Source organism: Mustela putorius, unplaced genomic scaffold, assembly GCF_011764305.1.
Source record: "Mustela putorius furo isolate JIRA1106 unplaced genomic scaffold, ASM1176430v1.1 tig00000596_pilon_pilon_pilon, whole genome shotgun sequence".
In the NCBI taxonomy this organism is placed as follows: domain Eukaryota; kingdom Metazoa; phylum Chordata; class Mammalia; order Carnivora; family Mustelidae; genus Mustela; species Mustela putorius.
In genome coordinates, this window is record NW_025421428.1 from 8,879,282 (window position 1) to 8,896,388 (window position 17,107).

At 56.3% G+C, this 17,107-nt stretch overlaps 1 protein-coding gene across 8 annotated transcripts in view; it reads left to right on the plus strand.

The window, feature by feature from the left end:
• The window catches only part of RALGPS1 (Ral GEF with PH domain and SH3 binding motif 1), a 270,593-nt gene that overhangs the window by 233,738 nt on the left and 19,748 nt on the right, over positions 1-17,107 (plus strand). For 5 of the 8 annotated variants that reach the window (XM_045082428.1, XM_045082426.1, XM_045082430.1 and 2 more), the window contains 3 exons: positions 7,177-7,303; positions 8,562-8,719; positions 10,977-11,028. In XM_045082428.1, coding sequence (XP_044938363.1) covers positions 7,177-7,303; positions 8,562-8,719; positions 10,977-11,028 — 337 coding nt within the window. The remainder of the gene's footprint in view (positions 1-7,176; positions 7,304-8,561; positions 8,720-10,976; positions 11,029-17,107) is intronic. The other 3 variants (XM_045082433.1, XM_045082431.1, XM_045082432.1) reach the window with 1 other exon arrangement.

Below are 17,107 nucleotides of genomic sequence, written 5' to 3' on the forward strand. Positions count from 1 at the left end.
CGGCCTGTCATTCTGGCCCCAGAGTGTGCTCTGTAGGGTACAAATCTGAGCACATCACCACCCCTCCTAAAAATCTCTCCACCTTCCTCTCAGTAAACTCCAGCCTCCTCCCATGGCCCTGCCACTCTGGCCACCGCCCTCAGCTCTTCTGCCAGGCTGGCTCCCTGCAGTTTCTCTAGTAGCTTCTGTTTTCTGTCATCTCGGGGTCTTTGCTCTTTTCCTGCTGCGTCTGCATATGCCACGGCGGCAGCTTGGGCCAGCCTGGATGTCAGACCCACCAGCTCCTCTCCAACCTTCCGGTGTTCTCGGATGCGCAGCTCACGGCTCTGCTGCTCACCAGCTGCTGGCCCAGGCAAGCTCCTTAATCCTTCTAACCTCAGGTCCCACATGGTGGCGTCGAGATTACAACCAGGCCTGGGAGGCCGTGTTATTGCACCCATGTGAAGCCTTTAGCACAGTTTCTGGCCCCCACAGATGTGCAAAGGTCAGCTGCTACCATCACCACCATCGCCATTGACATGGTCGTCATGCCACTGGTGTAGTGACCGCTGTGAACGGACCTGTTACCTTTCTTTCGATCCAGGCGTGTGTCCTATTGGTGTAGTCACTGCTATTATCATATCTGTTTTCTTCTTTCCTCCTGTCAAAACCTGTGTCCCTCCTGGGTGTAATGACCTACATACTTGTCTTTCTTGCCCACTTGACTGTAAACCCCATGAAAGCAGAACACGAGCTCCCTAATCCAATGTGGCTGACCAGCACGTGGCTCAGGGCTGGCTCTGGGTCAGAAAACACTTGCTGCAGGAAGGAGGCAGGGATGCTGTATCATTTCCCCTTCACAGGGAGCCTGCCAGGTCGGGCCACTCTTCCTGTTTTGCAGACGTAGAATGAGGCTCAGAGGTGCCAGGTGACTTGCCCAAGGTCACTCAGCCTGCAAGTGGCCAATAACACCGGAGCCCACGTCCGTCTGCCTCTGGATCCTGGGTTCTTAGGACCATTCATCACCCCGACTCCCGCCCACCGCAAAGCCGTTGTTAGAAGGCCCTGTGCTCTTTTCTCTTCCAATCAATGAGTGGTCTGTTGGGCAGCCTGTTGCTTTCTTGAGAGAAACGTAATGAAAACCAGATTTTTTTTTTTTCAACACGATATCTCGTTCCCCACAGAGACTGTCAGTTCTCATATGTTCCAATAAAACTGCTAAAGAAACAGCCACTTAAAGAGCTTTAAAGATTATTCATGGAAAAATTATGCTGAGGAAAAAGAGAGCAATCCTCTGACATAGTCAAGCCACATGGTCAGTTTTTCCAGCGGTTCGTGCCATATCGGGCCAGGCAGCAGGGACCACACTCCGCAAAGCAAGGCCAGAACCCCAGCTCATCATCACTGCCCTTACCCCTGCCCTTGCCCCAGGGGACATGGAGAAACAAACTTGCCAGCCGCCCAGCTCAGAAACGGCCCCAGAAGACACGTGTCTCTGGTGCTGTCACGTGGTGGCCACCCCAGGCTTAGTGGGGCCGGAACGTGAGGCCTTTCGGTAGTCGAGAGCGTCACTTACTGGCAGAGAAGCCACCCCCGTCCCGAAATCCCAACTGAATGGAAATTCTTCTGCTTCAGCGTCAGACCAGGCTATTGGTCAACAATGCAGGGGGTGGGAGTGGCCGAGACCCGGGGCACCCAGAGCAGCATCAGCTTGGACGCTGGACCCGGGCAGATCCAGCCTCTTCTGCCTGGGCCTCCCATCCTTCCCCTCGGCTGGGCTGAGGGCCATCTGAGGCCAGTCAGGCATCCCAAGGCCGTGCAAAGCAGCAGGAAGAGGTAGGCGGATCTGGGCCTTGTCCTGGTGGGAGAATCAGAAGCCTAGCGGAAGAAACCAAGGGCATATCCACAGGCCTGGGGAGAGCAGCACACGCGAGTCAGAGCCAGGATGTGGGGAGCACCTGGATGCAGGGGAGAAAGGAGTGAGCAGGAGTGAGTGGAACAGCCACCAACGTTACCAGAAGAGCTTTGGGGGTCCAGCTCTCTAGGCTCAGCCCAGCATGCTCAGCCAGCTGAGGGAACAAGGCCAGCACCCCTCCAGCGCGTGACCTCATGTGCCTCAGATGTCTCTTCAAAATGGCGACTGTAAAATTGCCAGCTGCCTATGAGTTGATGAAATAGGATGTTGAAGTGCTGGGACAAGCCTGGCATGCAGCTGGTGCATAATAGATGTTTGTCCTCTCCACCTTAACCTGCAAGTGTAGCAGTTGGACCTTTTGCAACACACGCTTCCTGGAGGAAGTGCCACCTGCTTCTATCGGATCACCTCAAATGTGACACTGTTTTTTCTGCCTCAGGTTTTCAGTAACACCCGACCTTTAAACTGCTAGACCTGCCCCCCCGCTCCCTGTCCCGCCCGCACTGGGAGAGCCGTGTACCCCAGGGCTCAAGTCCGTCACAGGCTGCTGCATGCGCCCTGCCTTTCCCACCTATGAGCCAGGGCTGCTGGGAGAAGCCCCGATGTGGAGGGCAGCACACCCCACACCTCGGTCCCCGGCCCCGGGCACGGAACACTTGACCGTGATTATCACCGTCATTATTACTGTGACAGCACAGGGAGTCGAGTTCTAGTTCAAACCACAGGGGCCGGAGCAGTGCAAGCTGACCTTTACAAAACACTTTCTAAACCCATGGTGAGAGCCAGGGTGACTCAGTCAGTGTAATCCCGCGGCCATGCCACTGATAAACAAGGCGAATGCCGCCCTCCGCATGGATGCACTTATTGAGCAATAAGTGCAAAACAAAAACAAACCAGGACGGCCTCCATTCTTCCCTTTCCTCTCTGGGGCAGCCACACGAGATGTTTCCTCCAGGCCTGAGCTTGCTTTTGTCCCAGCTTTTGCACAGAATGTCTTCACTGGGGTGCGCGTGCGGGCCACCTGGAGAGCAATGGCCAGACACGCTTGAAGCCAAAGAAATCAGAACCTCCGGGATGGGCCCAAGAAACCCCATTTCTCTCCAGATGCCTCTGCTCCATCCCCTGGTGAACTGGGCTGATGATGGTGTGGACCGCCTTGTGGGGAAAGATGCCCGCAGACGCTCAGCTGAAGTACGTTTCAGTACCTGTACATGCTCCTCCAAGGCCTTCCACGGACCGTGTCTGGTTGGTAAAGTCCAGGCCCCGCCTCTCGGGCATCCTTGTCATGGATCCATCTGTCAGAGCCCGCTTCTGAGATACCTCAAGCAGCCTGGAACTGGAACATGGTTTGCATGTTCTAAAATGTTTACACAAATGGCATCATACCTCAATGTAAACACCCTTTTGCACCTTACACTTTCCAGTTCTAGGTGCTTCTAGGATTTAATACCTATAAACCTGGTTTCCTGCTCTGTAGAATTTGCTGGATGAATAGACCACAGCTCATTCATCCATTTCCCTCCTGAGGGCCGTGTGGACTGTTTCCCCTCTTCTGCTATTAGACGCAGTGCTACGTAGCACATCCTTCTGCGTGCATCTCCTTGTGCACATCTGCAGGTGTTTGCTGAGGGCGGATTCCTCGAGTTGGAACCGCCTGCATGCAGAGCCGTGGCACCTTCCCCTTCACTCGCCATTGCCGCTTTCCAAGTATTGGGCACTCATCCCCCTCCTCTCACATCCTAGCCAGCACTTGACATCGTTAGGCTAATTAATTTGTACAATCTAATAAGGTAAGAGATTTTTTTTTTCTCACTCTTACTATATAATTTGCATTCCTGCTATCCCCAGTGAGGTTAAGCGCGTCTCCTTGTAGTGATTGGTCACATGGGTTCCTCTTTTGTGAATTTCCCATTTGTGTCCTTTACCCATTTTCTCTGTATGGTTTGTCTCTCTTCACTGATATTTGAAATTCTTCATGTATCTCAACACGGATCCTTTGCTAGTGATGTGGTGATAGAGCTCTTCTCCAAGACTACAACTTGCCTTTTAACATCGTTTTTGCGGTCTTTTATTTGTTTCTTTTGGAGAAGAAATGTTTCATTTTATTTTATTTTATTTCAAGATTTTATTTATTTATTTGACAGAGAGACAGAGAGCACAGTGGGCAGAGCGGCAGGCAGAGGGAGAGGGAGAAGCAGGCTTTCTGCTCAGCAGGGAGCCCGATGTGGGGCTTGATCCCAGGACCCTGGGATCATGACCTGAGCGGAAGGCAGATGCTTAACTGACTGAGCCAGTCAGATGCCCCTGTATTCAATTTTTTTTTTTTTTTGTCCTTTAGGGTTTATGCTTTTTGTTTCTTCCTCCAAGGTCATAAAGATTGCCTTGTATTTTTTTCCCAGTAGTCTCACAGTTTTGCTTTTCACATTCATGACATGAATCGCTTGTGTAATATAAGGTGGGCGGACTCTAATTTCATCTTCCTCCAAATGGGGCCCAGAGGTTTTAGTGCCATATACTGAACAGACCCTCCCTTCCCCACTGATGTGTAATTCCACCACCATGAAGAAGCAAATCTGGGCTCTCCCTTCTGATTTACTGAACTGTTTCTCTATCCCTGCCCCAAGACCAAACTCTGTGAATCACTGTTTGTGTTTTGTTCTGCTATCTGGTAGGGGCGAGGCCTTTACTATTCTTAAGAACTGTTTTGGCTATTTCGTCCCTTTATTTTTCCAACAAGATTTTAAGATCAGCTTAAATGGCCAGGTCAGACAGTGTGTGAACACCCCATGCCCTCCGCAGTTGCAAGCAAGAAGATGGTGTGTCCGGCTTCTCATTTTTTCAGACACCCATGAAGCCGTATGGGGGTTGGATTTCAGAGGCAGAAGATAAAGTGTAGGGACTCAGACCAGGCAGTGACATGAGTGATGGGTGTGAGAAGATGTGCAAAATCTGGGGGCCTTGGCGATTGTGTATGGCAAGCAAAGAGGAGATAAGAAGAGAAGAGGCAAGTCACAGTCTAGGAAAAGCCGAAATGACCGCACCTTCCAGGCCAGGTGGCGGAGTGGCCAGAGTTGAAAATAGAGGAGGAGGCTCCAGGTTCAGCCTTCACTGAGCTGAAGTTGGGACACCTTACGGAAGTTCAGAAGGAAATGTCCTGGGTGTATTGGTTTCAGACTCATCAGCATATCTGGTGAGATAGATTAAAATCAAAATCAGGAGCCAAAGAGGGAAGCGTGTGTAGAAAACACAAGCATGAGAGCTTGTTGGAGGATAAGCAGCCCACGGAGGAGCCAGAGCGACAGTGGTGAAGATGGATGGAGAGAGGCAGGAGAGTGAGACACACGGACACCCAGGACATACGGTGCTTCGAGAAGGACCGGTCACTGGCACCAGATGCCACAGGCTCTGGTGAGAAGGACAACGGTGTTCATTAGTTACACAAAAAGGAGGTCAATGGCAATGTCACCGGGTGTGGAAACCAGAGTTCAGTGACTTGAAGGCTGGGTGTGGAGGACAGAAGCAGAGCTGGAGGAGCACGGCCCTCTGACGGGGCACGACTGGCTGGGAGGAAGACGGGGCCAAGGGACCTTATTTCCCAGAGAAGGAGAGACAAGGGTGTGTTTGGAGGGCAGGGGAAGGGGCCAGGGAGAGCATGGCAGGTGATGGGTGAGTTCTCAGAGGGAGCAGGGAGAACTGGGAGGAGACAGGTTCCCAGCCCCTGCCCGGCAGGGAGCCGCGTGTGGGTGTGGCCGCCGGTGACAGTCGCAAGTGGCACCCGACAGCCACAGCTTCCTCATGGAAGTAGAGAGCAGCATTGCTTGAAAGGGAGAGGTCCACAAGCTGCGCAGAGGGCTCAAGGACAGAGGGGTGGTGGGGCGCGGGGGTCTGGGGGAGCAGGTGTGTGTGCACTGTGGGTTGTGGACGGGAGGCAGAGGTGAGCCAACGGCGGCGAGCGGGAAGTCCGCGCCCCGGACGGGGTGTGTTCACCTGTCTCCTGAACCTTCCAGAGTACCAGGAGGGAGCTAGGCTTTCTTCAGTGACAGGCTGGGAACAGGGCTCAGTATTTAGGACATGAAAATGAGGATGAGCCAGGCATGCTGGAGGACAGGGAGCCCTTAGGCCCCATGTGGATCTGCGGCATCTTGTGGTGGAGGATCTGGTGGACCTCACAGGCCCTGCAGCGAAGCTCGCCCGCGTGGCTGGGCAGCAGCCTGTTGGCTCGCTGTGTGTCGATGTGCTGTGCAGGGAGTGGCCAACTCCTTTGTGGAAGCGCGGGCTCTTAACTTCCAGCATCTGTCCTGGGTAGCTAAGGCTAGACTAGCATCTGGGGTCCCCTCCCTTCAAGACTTCCCTTCCCAAGCCGCAGAAATAAAAGGGTACAATAGTGGTCAGGACCATGCCCCTCCAGCTGCATAGCCCAGGACGTGGCCACACAAAAGGTTCTGCCTTGGTCTCCACACTCGGCACCCAGTGCGGTTTGTGGCCCCAGCACCCCCCACCCCACTCTCATGACCTCCCGCTGACTGACTCCATGGCTAAGGCTGAGGAGGACATGCTAGTAATTACCAGAATCAAACAAGTAGGAGCACTGTCTGTGAGACTCCACGTACGTGACCTCATGACCTCCCAACCACCTGCAAGGTCAGTCAGCTGAGTTACTCCTGCTTTTCAGATGAGGAACCCGAGGCTCAGGGATCAAGTGAAATAACCTATCCAAGGTCACCTGCCAGCAACGGATGGGCCTGGCCTCTCAGCCCCTGCCTCCCTAGCCATGGCCTACCTCAGGAAAGCCACTGCCTCCCCAAGAATCCCCCCATCCCCTTTGGCTGAATGAGCCAAGAACAGAAAGTGGCCACAGGGGCACAGGGCACGGATGCTGGACTTCGAGTCAGAAGATACACTGTGAGCTCTCAGTTCTGCCACCCAGCTGGGTCCCCTGGAGAAATGTTGCCGTGGGGAGACCCAGCTAGGCTGCCAGTCCCCACGCCTGCCTCCCACCTGTAGCCCCCACCTCCATCCGCACATTCGCTGTATTAGTCAGTGGCACAGGCCCCCAGTCGGGGGGCACTGTGCGCAGCAGGACACCAGCCATCTTGACAGTTCAGAGGCTAGTTATCCTGCCAGCGAGGGGTCCGTGTCTCATGAGTAGAAAGCCTCGAGGCTTCTGTGAACATTGTCCTGCTTATGTCAGCCAGGCCTAGAGCCTTATCCCACCAGGGCCACCACCTCTGAGCCTCCCCAGCCTGCTCCGACCATTACTCTCTCTCTCTCTCTGTTCACAGGCCCCTCCGCCGGCTCCAGCTCTGCGAGGTTCAGCCGGCGGCCCACCTGTCCTGATGCATCTGTTGCTGGCAGCCTTCCCACCCCCCCTGTCCCGAGACACAGGAAGAGCCACAGCCTGGGAAACAAGTGGGTGACTGAGCATCTCCCCACGCACCCCAACACCTGCCGTGGGCTCCAGACTGGGCTGAATGTGGGACATGGGCTTGCCCACTGGGGGGGCTCCCTTATCCGTCTGCTGAGCACTCTCGGTATTCCTGGCAGATACCCTCTCCCCAGGCTGACACGGGCTCAGAGGAGTTGGGAGGGCGCCTGGGGCAGCACAGCCTGTGTACCGATGGCGAGCATCCCTGGTTCGGGAGTTGATGGAGGAAGCATTCGGGGAAGTGCAGGGAAATGATGGTGGGATTCCAGAAGTTTTACACAAGCTCAGTTAGTGCCTCCCTTATGGAAAACTCCAGAGTCCGCTGGACATCATGACCGTCATCCAGGACATCACCAAGTGTCTCGAGGCACAGGCACCTGCCAGTGGCGGGGCTCAGGGTCTCTGCTCATCTGTTGTTTCAGAAAGCCCGCAGGGCAGTGAGCCTGCCACTGGTTCATCTGGCCCTATGGGACTGCAAGCCAGGGGGACATCCAGCTCCCTTGTGGCCTCATCATGGCCGGGCCTGTGTCCCCAGCGTGTTGGGCACAGACCCTGGAACAGCTGGGTCCCTCCCCACTCTGTTCTTCCCTCCGTCCCTCTCTCCCTTCCTTTCTTCCTCCACTAATGCACAAGCCTCAGGCAGCTCAAGCTGGCCCTGGGGTCCCTCACAGGCCGGAGGGGGAGGGTCATCTCTGAGTGCTTCGGGCTTTGCCCTGGTTAGATGCTCCGCCACGTGCCTGCCGTGCCTCACGTCCTTGAGCCCCTGCAGGCGTGCAAGGTGGACGCCATCTCCATTCCTCGTGAGAAGGCATCCTCTGAGGCTCAGTCGGGTGGAGTACTTTGCAGCTGTGAGCAAGGTTGACACAAGGATCTGGACCAGACGTGTGGCTCTATAGCCAGGTGTGCTGGCCGCAGATCACGCCACCCCTTCCCCTGTGTGGCTGCATCGTTCGCAAGCACTGTCCACTCACTCAAGCCTTGTCGTCCTCCCGAGAGATGCAGGGCAAGTATCATTAGTCCCTATTTGACAGATGGAGAAACTGAGGCTCAGAGAAAGGAGGCGACTTGCCCAAGGTCACGCCATGAGCTAGGGCAGAGCCTGGACTTGCACCATGGTTCTGGGCGGAAGTCCTTTTCCTCCAGCTGCGCCGTCTGCTCAGGACCCCCGCGCAGGTGCAGGTGTGCTCGCTGTTACGCCACAGATAAGGAGCTTTGCCTTCTTTCTTCCTTTCCATTTTCCAGTATGATGTGTCAGTTGAGTGTAGTTGAGAGTAAAAGTGCGACATTCCCATCGGAGAAAGCGAGGCACCTGCTGGACGACAGCGTCCTAGAGTCCCGCAGCCCCCGCAGGGCCCTCGCCCTCACCTCCTCCTCTGCCGTCACCAATGGACTCTCCCTAGGTAAGCGTCTCCGGCCTGCACACGACAGCGGTTGGGCCACAGTCCGGTGTGTGCTCCGTGTCTGTCTCTGTCACTGTGCAGCGCCCGGTGGCCCCCCATCCCCTCCAGAAAGGGCTCCCTACGCAGTCGCCCAAGCCAGGGAGGCCTCCGCTTCCTGGTCTCCGGGGTTCCACTGAGTGCTCCGAGCGCGGCAGGCAGGTGGAAGGAGCCTCCGGATGCACACCTGAGACCCGCTGTCATTGGTTGGCAGCTGCCAAAGCCTGGCTGTGCCCCAGGGGGCCTTCTGTCCTGGGGGCACCATAAGCCCGTGTGTGCAAAGCCAAGTAGGGGAAGCTGCCTGGGGACAGCAGCGGGGCGGGCCACCGGGTTCTTCTTGTATACTTGCCTTCACACTGAGAAGTCAGAGTTTCGGAGGATGAAAAATTGATCCTCAGGGATGAAATTTCGTGTTTGAAGTACCAGAAATGGTACTTGTGTCCATGGAAGGATCACAAACTAAATCGCTGAGGCCAGGATGGAGAGAAGCTGAGTCAGAGCTAGGACACTATTGTGCTCTGGTCACAGGCCTATCTCCCTGTAGTGCCCAGGTCACCTGTCATTACAACTATCAGACAAGTACACTGTCCACTGGTCATGCCCTTTCAGTTTGCCTGTGTTTCTGTAGTCTGTGTGTCTGTGTGTCTGTCTACTTGCCTTCACAGAGAGCCCTCCCATGGGGTGGTGGCAGCTTAGGGAGTCTCCAGGGTAGGGGTTTGATCCCATGAGGTCTGGTTGGGGGCCCATGAGCCCCGGGAGGAAGTTGGGGGGAGGGCGGGGATCCCAGGTCCTGCATACCTGCGAAATGAGGCAGGTCTCTGAGTCACTATCACTGGAGGGGAGGGGACAGCTCTCTCCCACTGCCAGAAAGACTGTGATAAGCAAGGCCTATGTCTCCCTTCTGGCCTGGGAGGAAACCATCCTCACTGGACCCAGTCAGGGGTTTATGACAGCTCAGGGCAGTGCAGCCCGTGGTTCCTAGGTGTCAGTATACTGGAGAGAAGAATTCCGGGGTCAGTATGCTGGGGAAAGGCTGGGTTGAACCAAGTAAGCAGGTCTGTTCTCAGAGCCTTGAATGTGCCATGGGCATTATGGATCACCAAAAAGGCGGTAGAGTCTGCAGGTTCTCCTAGTCTGTCATGGGACCCTTTTCCTTGGAGGGTTCTGGAATGAGGTAGGGATGGGGAGGAGATTCCGAGGAACCAGTCTGGGAAACGCCAGCCCCAAAGCCTTCAGCGGGGCAGCAGGGCAGCTGTTTTACATCCCAGGAAACTTTCTGAGCTGTGCCTAAGCCTCCGGCCTTGACTCAGAAAGCTGAGTCAGACACAACACTCTCCAGTATCCAGACAGGGATCAGCAGGCGCTTTGGCTCTCCGCTCCTCTTCGTGGAAAACTCAGATTCTTTTCTGTATGGAGCCGAAAACCATGCATGCATGTGCCCTATTTGGAGCCCCCGCCACCCGGTGACTCCCGAGAGACCTGAGACCTCCTCCCTCCCCCTCTCCCCCTGCCCAGAGTCGGTGCCAGCAGGTGGCCCACAAGGGGCCAAAGCCAGGCAGTGCCAAGGCCTGAGGGAGAGCACAGAGGACTCGGCAGTGTGCAGTGAGAGGGGTCCTTGGGGCCAGAGCTGGGCCTTGGTGAGCAGGTGTCCTAGTCCGCCCCAGAGGGCCAGCTGGGGGAGATGGACCCTCTCTCCTGTGTATGCCGGCCAGGAGGCAAGGGGCCACTTCCCCAAGGCTTCTGTCTCATGCCAGGCAGCTACTGTGACAGTCCTGGCCCTTGGGAAGAGAAGTGCTCATTTGGCCCGTGTCCTCACTCAGTGAGGCTTATTCTAGCACTGGTTTCACTTGGTCCAGGAGGGAGGCTGTGGTAGGGCCCGGCCAGGCCGACATGGAGGCTGAGGGGCGCAGGGCCTGGCGGGCCCGTGCATATCCAGGAGCAGCCTTGTGGGGTCAGGGGTGGGCAGGAGGCAGTGGGAAGGGTGGAGGACCTACCGGGAACAGTAGGGGAGACTTCTTTTGACTGTCCCAGGAGAGCGAGTGAGAAGTGGCAGCAGCAAAACCCCAGTCACACAGATGCCCCCGGGGTCAGAAAGCTGTGTCTCCCACATGTCTGTGGAGCTCAGGGCCCTGGGCCTGCTGACCCAGGAGAATGAACTCCTGTGGGGTTGGCCCCTCTTCTGTGAGGCTGCCACGCTCATTGATCTGTGTTCCTTTTCCAGGCAGTAGTGAGAGCTCAGAGTTTAGTGAAGAGATGTCTTCAGGGCTGGAAAGGTGAGTGTGGCCTCAGCTCAGCCTCTCTCCCAGGGTGGCACTCAGGGCTCCGGGCAGGGACCAGCCCCACCCCCACTGCCCCTCACTGGCCCAGCCTGGGGAGGCTGCTCTGTGGCTCCTCAGGTCAGCTCGGCCCAGGGGCAGGGCCCACTCGGAGTCGGGGGCGGAAGAGCAGGATGGGCGTGGGGTGGGGGTCCCAGCCCCACGCTCCGAGCAGCCCCACTCATCATCCGGCCCAGAGCTGGCCCAGGAGCCTGAGGCCGGCACTGCTTCCTCAGGCCGAGCTGCCGAGGAGACCTGCCAGCAGATTTGGTCTGAAATGTGGCTTCTCAAAACCAGAAGCCCGGGATGGGCCTGGTGTAGAGATGGGCACGTGGCTCCGCCTGCTGGGGTCTGAGAGTGTTACACTCGCGTGGCCTCAGGCCTTGGGCACTGTGACCGTGAAGTGGGTCCCAGCCCAGGGTTTGACTCCCCGTGGTGAGCACTTCTGCCCCCGGAGTGGGGCCTCCTGCCCAGGAATCCACCCACTGCGTGTCCCCCATGTGCTCATGGGCTCTGAACGGGGAGTGCCCATAGCTACGGTGCCCCCAAAGGTGAAGGGGCATCGTGATGACCCAGGGTATGAGGGACGTGGGGAAAAATCCAATGGCTGGGAAAGCTTCAGAGGCGGATTTGCACTGTCCTTCAAAGTAGCCCCTCCAGCGGCGTGCAGGGGCGTGTGTGCACACTCCCACAGTTACGTACACTCTACACACACACACACACGGACTTACATACACAGTCTCCCACATGAGTGTGCACACGTTTCCTAAGAAATGCCCCGTGTGTGTACACATTCATACACACATGCGCTTGTGTACTCACACGTATGTGGGTATACAGTCTCGCACATACATTCACACACAGCTCACACATATACACACACGTGCGTGCGTGCTCACACTCACATGCACACCTACTTTCTCTCTCTCTCCACACTCCTCACTTCTCCTCTAGTGCTGAAGCCTCCTGTCTCATCAGTCCCCATAATCATAAAATGTCCAGAGAGGAGATGAACCCACCCAGGACATCCTCCCAGGGCAGAGGGACGTAAACGATAGGTCATAAGTGATCTTTGTCGAGCATCCCCTGTGCGCCAGACCCTGTCTTGGCCTCACCAAATCCTCAAGAACCCTACACAGCGGTGACTCACAGTGTCCGCGGGCTCTGAGAGGTGAGGTGACTTGTCCTGCTTCGTTCTCCTCTGATAGGGCAGGGCTGACCCAAATCCACATCCTCCTGACCACTGAGCCCCACTCTTTGTGCTCCTGGCTCCATCCAGAGGCCGTGGTGGCAGCTACAGGGACTGGTCCCATGTCCGTTGGTCAGTCTGTCTGTGAGAGCCTAGATGGAGGGCTGGAAAGGGGGAGGAACAACAACGTGAGCCCTTGGAACCTGCTCCCTGTCTCTGCTGCAGGACTCCCCGAGGGATGTTTGCTCTGTTCTTGCCTAGCTTGAGCAGGCCAGTGGGCCTCGCTGCCTGCACCCTGGGGCCAACCCAGCTGTGGCAATGAGAACCCCGGACAGGCTCTAGGGTGGACTCCAGATCTGATGAGTAAAAGTCTGACTTGTGTCAGCATCCGTCAGGGGGCTCCTAGGGAGACCGTGACAAACAGGACGTATAGGCAAGCCAGTGTCCCCCGGCTCCAGGCCAGTGGGCGGACACTGAGTGGGAAACTTCTGCATGCTGCCAGGATCCAGACCAGAACTTACTCACTGGTTCGTCCGTGCCCTCATTCATTTCAGTCCGTGGCTATGTAGGAAGCCACTGCGTCCTGCCAGACACCATGCTAGTCGCTGAGGGCAGCAAGTAGCTCCTGACGCGCTCCCGTGACCAGAGCAGAGCCACCAAGAAGGGAGACAGTGAGGGGCTTCCTGCCGCATAGAAGGTGCTCTGCTCAACCAGTAGCGAGCCCTGTGACATACAGCGTTTCTCTTTTCTCTCTTTCACTTAGAATTTGGCGTTCGATTTACTATCCATTGAAATGTTCTAGTAAGTGCTTTTCGGGTGGGACCTCCCACAGGAACTGGCCTCCCAGCTGGCTCGCCCACGCCGGTGCCCAGCCCTGTCTCCTGCAGCCGGCTCTGGGATCCTAGCCCGATGAGGGGAGCAGACCACCTGCTTTGGAAGATGCCCGTGGGGCTAGGATGAGCCCTCCAGTCCAAGGCCCCTTTGGCCTCTAATTCCTTTGGCCAGGCCTCCAGTCTGCATTTCCATCTTGCACTAGCCTCTTTCCGTGTCCACCAGAAAGAATCCACTCCCTCAAATGCATGTGAGCGTTTGAGACTTTCCTGAAGAGCCCGTGGGAGAGCTGGAGGGGAGGGTTTGCCTCTTGGCCTTTGGAAACCTTTGTTAAATGCCTCTCTTTCCCCCCAACTCAGGGACCACAGTTCATAGGGCTTCTCTGCTTCACCTTCACCCACACGGTGCTCAGCCCCACTAGGCCTCCCTTCACGCCTGGGCCACTTTGCTCTTGCTCTACAAAGGAGCAGATTCTCTCTTCCTGGAAGCCAGGGCCACTGTGCCTGGGCCCCCAGGCCAGTGTCTGCCCTGACAGAGCCTCCAAAACACTCTTCAACAAAGCACAGCTTCCCTTCTCAGAGACGCCATCAGCTGGTCCCGAGTGAGCCTGTGGGAACACAGCCTTCTCTACCCCTTTACGTGTGCTTGGGCAGACAGTGACCTCAGGACCACAGCCAGTGGCACAGAGGAATGAGGTGTGATGAAGAGGTCCTGGCTTCTCTAGTTCCCAGAGGCCCAGCTAGGGCAGGGGCAGCCCCACAGCCCCAAAGCTTAGGGGTCACAACCCGCAACTGACTTGTTCCACCAGGCCCCCGGCCCTGCTGACACTCTTGACCTAGGCCAGGAAGAGAAATGGAGCCAAATACCAGCCTGAGGAACAGGGAGCTCCCAGGCCGGTGACGTGTGCCACCAGCGCATGACCCTCCACTGGTCGGCAGGCCCAGCTCAGTCACCCTGTATGCCACTGTGACTGAGCGGGTAGGGGGGTTCCAGTTGTATGACCAAGTGCAGGGTTATTTGGTCTCGTCTTGCAAGTTTGCCTTCTCTGAGATCATACCCACAGCCGTGTCACCCTGGGGCCTGAAGGCTTGAGTGACAGCCGGAACCCAGGCTGCACCCAGTACTTCCCTCGAGTGGCGACCCTAAGGAGCTCCTGTGATGGAGCCCACAGGGCCCTGGGGACACTTGGTGCTGCTGTCCCTCAGAGTGGGCTTAGGGAGGGATGGCAGCCCCCCAATCCTGTTCTTGTTAGGACTGTGCTCGAGGGCTCATGGGGCGAAGGGGGCCTCCTGCTGCCGCTCTCATCCTGCTGTCGCGTCATCTGTCTCAGCCCCAGCAAGGCCACAGGACCTGTGGGAACAGACCAGCCATGAGGTGGCCAGATCAGGGAGGGGTTGGTTTGGGTGCTGTAAAGACCCTCCCCTGTCTTTGGACAGAGTGGTGGTCCCGGGTCAGCGCCCTCAACAACCCGAGGCCAGAGTCACTGGACCAGGGGTGGGTGGGTGAGGGCCAGCCCCCTCCTCTCTTAAGACTCTACCTCATGTCCCAACCTGCACCTTGCTCGCCTCAGTGTCCTGGGTTGAGGACAAAAGTGGAAGGAGGACCCCTGATCGAACCGTGATTTCCCAAGGAGAGAAGGCAGGCGGCCATGAAAAGGCATTTTCAGCATGTGCTTGATGAGCTGGAAAGTAGGGACTGTGGACACTGCCCTAGGCTAGCCTCGAGCAAACCTCAGGCTTCTCAGAAACTCAAGAGGGAAGAGAATATTTTAGGCCCATCAGCAAGAGCTAACAGGTGCTTCTTTTTATGCCTGATTTGGCACTGACATGAGAACAAAAATATTAGCGTAAGAGTTCATTTTAAATGAAATATTTAAAAATAGGAAGAAAACAGATGATAAGAGGCGAACACATATGTATGTACAAAAGTGTGTCATGTCGCACATCTCGGTTCTCTCTGAGTTCTGGGGCCACTGAATGAATGTCCTTCCTTCATTATTTTTCTATATGCTCCACATCTGCCACAATAGGTACATGTTTCTTTTACACCCAGGAAAAAATTAACATTTCTTTTTAAAAAAAGAATTCATCAGAAACATTTACTAATTGGTTTTTAAGAGGTAACATATGAAAGCATGTCACAGAGCTCATCCCGAAGCCCTCGGCCATCCGTCTTGTCTAGCCCGACATCAGCCGTGTGTGAGGAAGTGCCGCTCTCGCACGAGGGAGGGACAGGCCGGAAACACAGGTGGCGCCAAGGCGAGGAGGAGGCAGAGGGACCCTTGGGGATGGGAGAGGCCCAAGTGACGGCCCCCTCTGAAGCAGAGCTGTTTCCCCTTCCGGCGGGGGGGCGGGGCACAGGGGAGCTAGTCGCAGCTCCTGGAGACGGAACAAATTGATGATGCCAGGTCCACAGAGGGTCCTGAAGTTGTGTCGCTCTCCATGGGAGTGTCCAGCACAGTTCCCGAGTCAGACTGCGGGGTCAGCGGTGGCTTCCGGTAGAGGCGATGGTTAAGCAGCAGCCCAGGGACATTGGTGAAGAGGACCACCTCGGGCCCTCAAGAGGGGTCTCGGGGTCTGAGGAGGCTGCGAGGCCCTAATCATGTGCCGGGATGGGAGGTGGCCCAGGGATGCTCGGTCTGGCTCGTCCGAGTCACTGCAGGAGAGGCAGACTCAGTGATGTGCCCCGGTCTGCGAAGCTCTTAGTGAGCCTCTCCATTGAAAAATTGCAGTCTGGCTTCCCGATGCTGCCGGCAGCCTGGGGTCAGGACAGCCAGCTCTGTGACCTTGGGCCTATGTCTCAGCCTCTGAGCAGCAGGAGCGGCAGCTCTACGTGATGAGGCTCCCTGGATACACACAGCTCGTAGGTGGAGCTTTGTGCTTGGGAACTTTGACTTTTTTGAGAGTTTCACTCGGTGATAACTGTTGGCAGCAGGCAGGGGATGCAGGGGTCTGGGGAGCGGGGGTGAAGAGGAAAGTCCCCAAATGGCAGTTCAGTTGTCATGGTACAGAGGAGCCAGGCATGGCTGGCCTCCAGGGTGACAGGGAACCGTGGGAAGGACCCATCTAAGAGGCTGCTGCAGACAGTCGGCCCCGCAAGCGTCCCAGGGTGCCAAGGAGGGTGGGCGATGCAGTGTTTCCATACGTGGGGTTTCCTTGTTCTTAGCCAGTGGAATCTTCCATCTTTAGGGAGACCCCAGGGAAGTAGAGTCTTGGCGGCAGATTCCCCAGCCTGCTACCTGCAAATCAGAGCTTTTAAAGACACCCTTTTCCTACTTTGAGATAATCAGAGGACTCCAGCAGATGGCCCAGGTTTGCCAGGGTACAGAGCCACCTTCTGAACCCCAAACTACGCAGCATTTCAAGAGATGGGGGCAGTCTAGAGGCAGTACTGTGGTGAGGGGTCCATTTAACCGAAGTGCAATGTGAGAGTGGCTGTTTTCAGGGTGACTTTCTCGGAGGGTCTGGCTGCCTTCCTCCCACCCCTGTGGCCGAGGCCCAGGAATCTCCAGGTTCATGTCCCGCCCCCACCCACCCATCGGTCTGGTCTCCTCAGCTCCAGCTTGCTCTGCCTCCTGTGTCAGCCTAGTTGGATGATGTGCCAAGCTTCTGATGCGGGCTTGCCCCAAAAGATGCTGTCTCTTGCTTTGCTTTCAGCAACAGACACTGAAGTCTGGACAAGGAGGCTACCCAAGGAGCTCAGGCCCCTCTGAGAGAAAACAGTGGGCAGCAGTCCCTGGGCCTTTGGCTTGACCTTGTCTTTGGGCTGCTGTGGCTTCACAGGCAGCTGAGAAATCTCAGCCCGCCCTCTCCTCCGATACCCACATCCCCTCAGAGTCGGGTCCTGGACAGCGGGCGGGATTTCTTTCCATCTTGAGTCAGTCCTTCTCCACATATATCTGCCACACTCCCCTCTCGCTCTCTGCAGACCAGATTTCTAGACTTCTCAGCTCATAGAGGGGAAGAGGAAGACCTTGCAGCTCCCACGTTTACATGTTACAGCTTCATCCAGCCACAG